Raw genomic sequence first — 9895 nt, forward strand, 5'->3', positions numbered from 1 at the left:
TTTTTCTCCGAGCAAGACTGGAAATATGCTGCTGATCTTGTTAAAGTCCTGGAGGGGGCCAACCAACCTGTGCCTCCCGAGGTGAGAGAAATAGCATTATGCGGGGGGCCTGGATTTGGCAAAGATCGAGGTGGGATAAACCATTATGATTCTGTCGATGGTGGCGGGCGTTGGAATTCTGGTGGCCGAGGTGGCATGAGGGATGTTGGCTTTGGTGGTCGTGGTGGGATGAGAGATGGTGGTTTTGGAGGACGTAGTGGGGGGAGAGATGGTGGCTCTGGTGGACGTGGAGGGATGAGAGATAGTGGCTTCGGTGGACGGGGAGGGATGAGAGATGTTGGCTTTGGTGGACGTGGTGGGATGAGAGATGGTGGCTTCGGTGGTCGTGGTGGTGGGAGGAGGGATGGTGCTCGGATTGGTTGGGACAGGAATGAGCGTGGCGGCACACGTGATCAATATCACACGGGCAGGGGGCGGGGACGATTTGATAACAGAAGAGATATTTCAGACAGGAAAAGGGAGAGAAGTTACAGCTCTAGTCCTGAGAGAGTTCGAACATGGGGTTATAGCCGAAGCCGTAGCTCTAGCAGGAGCAGCAGCCGCAGCAGGGGTAGGAGTTATAGCAGGAGCCGCAGCCTCTCTCGCAGCCGCAGCTATGATAGATATGAGAGGAGGCTGCCCCGCAAATCTAAGTTTGATCAGATGGATGTTGAGGTTCCTCCTAAATCTGGGACGTCAACCACATATTCAGGCACACAAGGCAAGGAAGCTGAGCCAGTGGAGCAGGTTCCTCTAGCATCTACTGTTAATACTGGCTTCTCTGATGATGGATCTAACCCTAGCAATCCAGCATAGGAACCATATAGCGACACACCATTTGTGGAGGTGAGTTCGTACTGTGAGGAAGCATAAAAAAAAAAAAAAAAAAAAGGAAAAAAGAAAACCCTATTGCAATACTGTACCGGTACTTTGTCCGGCCGAGGATATTTTCGGCTAATAGGACTAATTAGACAATGCTGCTGAATTTTGTTTTTAATATTTTCGTTTTAACAAATAGATCTGTGAAAGGGAAATTGTTGTGTGTTCCCCAAGTGGAGGGGAAGATATGCTTGTTCCTTTCTTTATTATCGATCTTGTTCTAAGAATCTTTGAGGTTCAAATTAGTGAAGAAGCCTTGTATTTTCTTCAAAATCAAAATAGGCTGATGTCGTTTTTGTTCTATTTTCTGCTACTGTAGAGTTGGGATCTGCTGTTATTCCTTTCTTTGTTCTCTTTAAAGTCCCCACCAAATTTTTGACATTTCGGTGTTATAGCTTTTATTTGCAAATGAGTAGTGATAGAGTTCTAGAACAGTGGAACACGAAATGGGGACAACGATGAATGGAAAATAGGCATCAAATATTGGTATTTTTTATATCTTTATTATTATCTTGGCCTGCCTTTATTGCGGGAATCAATACCTACACCAACTCTCCCACAACGGGAAACTTCCAACCAGTTTCATTTCAAATTCTTTATGCGAGCCCCACTAAATAATCACTTTTTTGTTTTTAATTATTTTTTATGAAATAAGAGTGGGGTTCATTATATATATATATATATATATATATAGATATATATATATATATATTTCAAAAAAAAATATGTTCTTAAATAGTGTTTTGATATTATTTCAACCACATCTTCAATAAAATAAAGCTAAAAGCAAATTCAAATTTTTTCTTTATCTTTTAACTATACGTTCTACATCAATCTATTATTTTAAAATACTTTTTTTCAAAATAATGTGGCTCAAAGGCACATTGTAATCTTGACATGACATTTTGACTTATTGAGCATGTGGGTATTTATTTCTATGGCCCTCGAATCTACTAAGCATTTTTTATTCTTCAATATTTGAGTATAATGATCCAAAACATATCACGAAGATTTAGGAACATGTTATTTTGCGAGTGAAGGTTACTTTTTTGTAAAGTATAATTGATTTTATAACAATATAAGTGACTGTTCAAAACTTGTTAAGTATGCTCTTTATCATCTCAATCTTGTATGAATAATAGAAAAAATATTTGAAAGTCTTGTTTGAAAGAGACTTTTCAGAATAGATTTTGTAATTTTTCAGAATAGGTTTTTTAGATTTGGCTATTCAGAACTTGCCAACTACGCATTTTTTTGCCATTGTTGGGTCGAAAACTTATGAAAAATTGCAAAGTGTTCTTCTGTAAAAATTTTATCAAATTTTTTATTTTTTATTTTTGTTTCTTTGTACCTATAGCATAAAGGCAATAGAATTGACCGATTCAATCAAATTTGTCAAAACTAAAAAAGCCCATACCAAGTTATGCCGTGCAGCTTCTGCCACACCAAACCCCCCTTATACGTTTCTCAACACCACACACGAATATTTTAAGAATAAATATTTAAAAATAAATTTCCAATCTAATGCAAAATTGAATCATACACCGCCATTTAACTCCTTTTCCCTGTATAAATATATGTAAATTCTCTCTCTCTCGACTTAGGGTTTCCTAACAGCGTCTGCTTTGAAATTTTATTTTATTTTATTTTTTGTTTTTATGAAGAAATTTTTTTTTTAGTGGTAATCGATAATTCAATACAGACCCTCGTTCATCTGATTCTCCTTCAATTCTTCAGGTCAACCATGGCTTAAATCTCCTGTTTCCTTCTCTCTCTGTCTCTAGGTACTTTTCTCTTCCTCTTTTTATTTACGCATATATCTAGTATAGCTTATACGGTACGCACATTTGAAAGCAGATATGTTGTAACTATGTGCGTTTTTAATGTGATTTTTTGATGTGAAATGTTAATTAGTAATTTTGCGTAGTTGAATTTATTTTCTTAGTGCTTGATTGAGCAGTGTATTGGTTCTTTGGTTAATTGACTTACTTTTTTAGGGGGTGGGGTTAGGTTTGCTTTTCTAGGGTTTAATTGTTTGATCTGTTTTACTATTTTCCAAATAATAAATAAAGAAAGAAAGAAAATTTGATGTTCCTATTAGGGGTTTTATACTCTTCTGGAATGAGTGCTATTAACATTTTTGATTGGAGACATCAGACAAACGTAAGATTATGGGTGTATATTTATGGTTTTGTCTTTAATTATTTACTGCAAAAGAAGTTAACCAGAAAGAGTCTCTGCGTCTTGATTTTCTAGAATGCGATGGGTGGAAATTAACACTTTAAACTTGCTGGAAGTAGTCAAAGTTTTGAGTTTTTTATGTTCATTTTCCACGTGTCTAAGGTCTGACAGCATCACGTCTTCTGGTTGGTTAATTTGTTATTTGCTCCTGTGTGTTATTGAAACGTTACTTGGTGAGTGTAATAACTTTCTGATTGGTATTTTTCTGTTTAGATTTCTATTTTGTCCATTCATGCTGCATGCGTTCCTTTTAAGTGTTTTATGTTTTCTCCAGGGGTGGCAGTCCTGGAATGGATGTATATAATGCTCCTGAACAAGGACATGCAGATGCATATCTGGTAATTTCTGTTTGATTGTGTGATGATTAACTTAAATTAAGACGTCCCAATATTTTGCAACTTTTCGTAGATAGATGGTGAGTATGCTGAGAGGGGTTTGGTGCTTCCTCTGTCACTTGTTTCTTCCTCATTTTTATTTATTTTTCCATGTTTGAGGGGAATGGTCTTTAATATAGTAAGGTATTGTTGGCTCCTCAGATGCAAGAGGCCGAATCAAATTCACAGATCACAGGTCCACTCCTTGAACAATTTGAAACCATGTATATCGAGGGAGCCCCTGAGTTTGTTGTCAATCAAGGCCTGTATTATCCTTCTGCCACCAACTGTGGATATATTTGTACAGGTAAATATAATACCATACATGTTAATAACTTGTGGATTTGAGCAACATATATAACCTTTTTAGAGGCTGATGTAACGTACTCTTATTTTCTGTAGCATTTGAATCACCTGGCGACTGGGATGACTGCCATCGTATTTTTGGTCTGGATGGTCAAGAAATTCAGTACACGGTGAGTCCCTTTCGTCGAGTTCCAAGTTCTACACCACTTGATGTTACTGAAATCATGCATCTTCTCTTTTAGGGCGTGTCAAATGAAGGTGTTCCGTACGTATATTATACACCTAACTATGGATATGCACAATCTCCATATAACCCTTACAACCCTTACATTCCTGGTGCAATGGTGGGAGTTGATGGATCATTTGTGGGGGCACAACAGTATTATACGATACCATCATACGAAAATCCTGTTTCTTCACCTGCTTACATCTCCATGATTGCAAATAACACAATAGACCCGTTCGTTGGTAATGACGTATCACCTAATCGAGCTGGTGGTCCAGCTCTTAAGAACAGTCTTTCTTTAAAATCTACTAAATTTTCTCCTACTCCATTAAGGACTGCTACTAGCCAGACTAATACAGCTATCGCAAATGCTGAATCTAGCAAGCAGCCTATGATTCGTGGAAATATTACTTCTAGAAGTTTTCCCAGTTCAACATCATCACAAACCCAGGTGAGACTATTTGAGGTAACAGAAGTGAATATGCAAATAAGCCCCCCGTTTGGCCCCCATTCTCATTCTTATTCTCATTCTTTTTCTCTATCTTATTTTCAACCACACTATTTTTCATAAAATATTATTACACACAAATAAAATACTTTTCATATTTTTTCAACCACTTTTTTCAAAAAAACACTATTCCAACCATTAAAATTTGGATAGAATGGGGGCCAAACGGGGGCTAAAATGGCTTGCCCATAAACTAAGCGCGAATTTTTGGTTATCTAGTATTTTTATCCTGATGCTGCGGTGCGTTTTTCTGAATCCTGAAGCTAATAACTTTTGCTTGATTGCAATTTTTTGTGTTTTAGGGTAGAAGTGATGTAATTGAGGAAAATGCTCCGAACAGGAAGGCATTTTCTAGTCCGAGTCCCTTAAAAAATGCTTTCCCTTCTGGCAATGGCTTCTCTAGTATTGAACCAAGCAATTATTCCCAGGCTTCATCAGATAAAGTTAGGCCTAAGATACTCTATGGAAGAGCTTTGGATGAGGTAAAAGTTAGTAATGGTCTGTTGACTGAACAAAATCGAGGACCTAGAACTAACAAATCGAAAAATCAATTGGCACTTGAAGTGTACACAACAAGGGCTGGAGATTCGGATGCACTAGGAAACATTATTATCCATACTGATCATTATAACAAGGGTGATTTTTCAGTTGATTATACGAATGCTAAGTTCTTCATAATCAAATCATATAGTGAGGATGACGTGCACAAGAGTATTAAATACAATGTGTGGTCATCTACACCTAACGGAAACAAGAAACTAAACAGCGCATATGAAGATGCCCAGAGAATGGCTGCTGCAGATTCAAGAGGCTGCCGCATTTTCCTCTTCTTCTCTGTGAGTAACATTCTATTATTTAATAGGTTAGGCATGCATTGTTGTCCGAGAGTTTACAGCTCATATTATGCACTACAGATTTTCAGTCAGTCAGTGTTACTGATTGGTGCCTCTTTTCTTTTCTGACTGAAGGTTAATGCCAGTGGCCAGTTTTGCGGTGTTACTGAAATGATTGGTCCTGTAGATTTTCATAAAGATATGGATTTCTGGCAGCAGGACAAGTGGAGTGGTAGCTTTCCTGTTAAGTGGCACATTGTAAAGGATGTGCCAAACCCAAATTTTAGACACATAATACTAGAAAACAATGAGAATAAGCCAGTGACCAACAGCAGAGACACACAAGAGGTATGCTTGCACATTTTTGCACATTGAGATATCCTCATTTTCTTTAGCAGCAATAACTTGCTCATTAATCGACTATTCGTTGGGTCGATTGGCATTGGTATCCTGATTCTTATTTTCCTCAAATGGGTTTTGAAGGTCGTATTTTCGTAGTAAACAAGTCCAAATCCCCCCCCCCCCCCCCCGACCCCCTCTCTCTCTCTCATCCCACAGGTACACTACAAAAAAGGCACGGAGATGCTGAAAATATTCAAGAACTATATATCGAAGACATCCTTACTGGATGACTTCATGTACTATGAAAATAGACAGAAGATCCTGCAGGAAGAGAAAGTGAGGCTGCTAATTAAGAGCTACGAGAACCCTTACCTCGTGCCTCTAATAGATCCTCCCCGTAAACTTAATCCTATCCTCAATCCTTCTCCTAGTGATGATAAGAAAGTCGTCTTGCATGATTCAAGCAGCCCCAACATTATTAACAAGAATGAATCTGATTCCAAAGAGGTTTCAAGACGAGCAGTTTCAGTGGCTGGCAAACCAGATATTGACGTTGAATTAAAGACTGGTTCACTAACAATGAATCCGAAAGACTCCGGTTGTGTGTGTTTGGTGCCTAATACTGCCAGCAAAGCAAACACTGAACTGATTGATGTTGTTACAGTAGGGTCTGTACCCGTCAAAGTTAACATTTCCACTGGCTCTTCTGGTGTTTTAACGGTTGGAACGATCCCACTTGATCCTAGAGCTCTGCAGCTTGATGAGATTGGTTATTCGAGCAAAAATGGGTCTAAAAAACGGTGATGCATGGGCGAATCTGGAATACCAATAGATTGATTGTTGCGGACTGGTATGTGGTAGAGAACTTTCAAGAATATTGGACCCAAGGCTGTATCATACTTGGTCTTGGCTACAGTTTTAGATCATGAGAAATCATCCTTGTGGGAACTCGCCTGCCTAATGTTTTCGCTTGGATGGGATCAATATAAAACACCAACGTCTTTCGGTTTTGGGATGTTCAGGTGGAGGGTGGCTGATACCATTTACAAAGTGTACTTTCTTTGGTTTCCTTGAGAGAGAAATGAATCGAAGAAACTATGGAATATATTAGTTGGTCAGAGAAGAAAGAAAAGAGGAGTGGACATTGTCATTTTAGTTTTCCGCCATATCATTCGGTTCCTTATTTTTGTTGGAATTGGGAAAAAAATGATTCTCTATTTCTAATTGTAATTTTATGAATTCTACCATGTTATGGCAATTTCATGTATTGTGTTAGAATTTCATCCTCTCTTTGATGCAACATTTTGCACGCATAAAATCCTTGACGACTTTGCTACACGAGAAGATGAACTTTATCAAATAGTTTTTCCTCACCTTCCCCAGACAGCCCATCGCCCTTGAAAGTGTCATAGCCCATTTTTAAGTGAATGGCTAAAGAATCATGCAGTGAAACAGAAAGTGACACTTCGCGACCTCCATTCTCGAAAGTTTCATAGCCCAGTTCTAAGTGAATGGCTTGTGACCCTTCACGACCTTCACGGTCATTGATATTTTGGGGACATCGAACTTTCATGAAGGATGTCTAGTGGCAGGTATCTCCTCTGCCATCCTCCCCGACTTACTAGCCTCAACTGGTATGACCACATTGGAAAGATTTAGGGTCCTAGTCGTGGAATCTCGTTGAAAGAAAATTTGACATTAAAGATGGGATCTTCCCTACATTGCTCACTAGGGAGTAGCGATACGTCTTCTACATGTTATGCAACATTTACCCCTTTGTTAGGAGCTGAGCTTGAACAAGGAGCCTTGACTAGAGCGCTGGGCCATGACCGTAACTATCATGTAAGACAAACCGAACTAGTGCCTATCGATGGGAACTGGGCTTGATTAGTAGTTAAGGCCAATTCTGTCTCACCCACCTGTAGACCCAGGAATTCTTCAGAGCGGCAGAAGGCTGCTAGAATCGAGTGCCAAGTCAGGGATGAAAGAATGACTTGTCTTGTTATGCTTTCATATTCTTTGTCCACTCTTATTAGCTATGAAGTACATCTTTTCATCTTCATAAAAGTCTTGATCTTTTGCATCCTTCCCGAAACAAACTTTAAAATCTTCATTAGCCTGACGAAATTGTTTGCTTAATCACTTTCAATATAATTGGGAATCTTCAACAAATATATCACAAATGGAAATTGCACTGCAAGACCTCGTGTATGCAAATACAAGGAGATTGAACAACAAATTAGCTCTGTTCTCAATAAATATGGAGTAGGTTACATGAAAATATAAATCAACTAAGAGCATTTCCAATGCAACAATTCACATTGTTGCATGTGACAATCAAAATGACTAATGAAGTGGAGAGAAGAGCATTCACAATGGGGATGCAGATTTCACTAATTAGGGGTGATGCGAACCCGATTAGCATGGTCGCTATCGAAGTCATAGCATATTGACAAAGGATTCCAAGAACGCCCAAATACGATCAAGGTTTAGGATTTAACTTCTAAAAAATGAACCAAGCAACCGAAGGTATATTAAACCAACGACCTCTTGATCACAAAACCTCGAAATCTCACCCGAATGGTGGATTTGAATTCCAAAACAATGAACCAAAAAACCTACAATAACGAAGATTGTAAAACCCCTTGATTACACGTGTTGTAATTTGCACCCAATGATTTTGAATACCACAAGAAATATAATTTCTTGATAAGCTCGATAAAATTGTTCCACCAAGAACAAATAATTGAAGCAAAGCTTTGAGAGAAAATCTTTATTAATTCATCATGAAAGTTGTTAACAATGAAAATAATATCCCTATTTATACTAAAACCTAAAAACTAATTAAAAACGGAAAATATTGATTAAGGATCACAAAAATATCACCTAAAATAGAATTCTAGTGAAAATAGAAAACTTGCACGAAATAAAAGATTCTGCCTCGATTTTGATCTATGCAGCCGCATAGAGTATTTCTATTCGGTTGCATAGAAGAAACTCTTGCTGCCCATAAAATCCTTGCATGATCTATTGCGGTCGCATTCCTTAGATAACTATGCAGTCGCATAGTTATGAATTTTGGCTCCGTGTTCGGCTGAAATTAACAAGCCGCTCCCAAATGATTTGGACCTCGGCTCCAACATTAAACTTAGTCCTTGGTTTGTAAACTTCATCATTTTGTCTCCCATAGCTTGAGTAATTAATTGCATGATTTTATTATCTCCAATTGGCGCCCAACTTAGCTCAAATCTCAAACTCGACCTCTTGCCAACATGCATTAATTCATTGCAATTTTGAGACGTATTTCGGATCACATCAAGGGGCTACTTGTAAAAGTGAGAAGATGTAGAGAGAGAGTGGAGAAAGATTATAAAATCTTAAATGGACACGTCCTCCTTAGATAAAGAAATTATAAAAAATTAAGTGGTTGCTGTTTAGGGATAAGCCATTTTGTTTCAATCCACATCTCCATTGGATATGCTCTTAAATAAGAATTAAAAGCAATAATTTTCTAGCGAGCATTTTGACTGGCAGGCATGTTTTCAACATAATGTAGTTACTTTATCCATTGTGTTAGGGAAAAAACCATGATAGACATTTGAAACATATGGACTAAGATCCATCTATAGGAAATTCAGTGTATGTGGATAAAATTGAGAAATGTTGTCTTTCGTCTCGTCAATTTGAATAATGCGTAATTAAAAGACTCCCAAATGAGGAGGGGGGGTCACAACCGAACTACTTAAATCCCAAGCTCTTCTTAGACAGTTTAGGTCTTTTTAATAAAGTCTTTCAATTTTGCAACTATGCAAATCAACAAAATTGAAACAACCGTATATTGAATTTTCAGCAGATCATTGAAAGTTTATTTCCAACAAATAACTTTTGTTCCAATAGAATTTAAAATTCATGAAGCATACGAACAATATATCATAAATTCATGAAGCATGGACTATAAATTTAATACGAAAAATTGCATGAATTAAACAACTGAAACATAGAATTTTAACCCGAGGCCTGTGTTACACACAGTTTCCTTAAAACAGATTCGTCCCCTCACCGTCCTTGCTTAAGGTTTAAAACGAGCGTCCGTTTTTCAGGATACAACGGTAAAACCAGTAGTTTCCGAGTACCGCAAAAATCACTC

The 9895-nt window shown here is 37.8% G+C and overlaps 2 protein-coding genes across 3 annotated transcripts; both read left to right on the forward strand.

The window, feature by feature from the left end:
- Nucleotides 1-46: 46 nt before the first annotated feature.
- Nucleotides 47-855, forward strand: LOC111376820 (DEAD-box ATP-dependent RNA helicase 40-like; the record flags this gene model as incomplete). The annotated part of the gene is made up of 1 exon (XM_022999821.1): nucleotides 47-855. A coding segment is annotated over one exon (809 nt), but the record flags the coding sequence as incomplete, so codon positions are not given.
- Nucleotides 856-2418: 1563 nt separating this feature from the next.
- On the forward strand, nucleotides 2419-7034 carry LOC111376810. 2 transcript variants are annotated; one of them, XM_022999812.1, is made up of 9 exons: nucleotides 2419-2497; nucleotides 2656-2702; nucleotides 3434-3497; nucleotides 3696-3840; nucleotides 3936-4009; nucleotides 4082-4516; nucleotides 4876-5409; nucleotides 5542-5754; nucleotides 5965-7034. In XM_022999812.1, exons 3-9 carry the CDS (start codon nucleotides 3450-3452, stop codon nucleotides 6550-6552), a joined length of 2037 nt encoding a protein of 678 aa, XP_022855580.1. In that variant the 5' UTR covers nucleotides 2419-2497; nucleotides 2656-2702; nucleotides 3434-3449; the 3' UTR covers nucleotides 6553-7034. The 2 variants fall into 2 exon arrangements, with proteins under 2 accessions (XP_022855580.1, XP_022855579.1); XM_022999811.1 differs by lacking the exon at nucleotides 2419-2497 and having other exon boundaries at nucleotides 2507-2702.
- Nucleotides 7035-9895: the final 2861 nt, after the last annotated feature.

Source organism: Olea europaea, unplaced genomic scaffold (assembly GCF_002742605.1).
Source record: "Olea europaea var. sylvestris unplaced genomic scaffold, O_europaea_v1 scaffold1562, whole genome shotgun sequence".
In the NCBI taxonomy this organism is placed as follows: Eukaryota; Viridiplantae; Streptophyta; class Magnoliopsida; order Lamiales; family Oleaceae; genus Olea; species Olea europaea.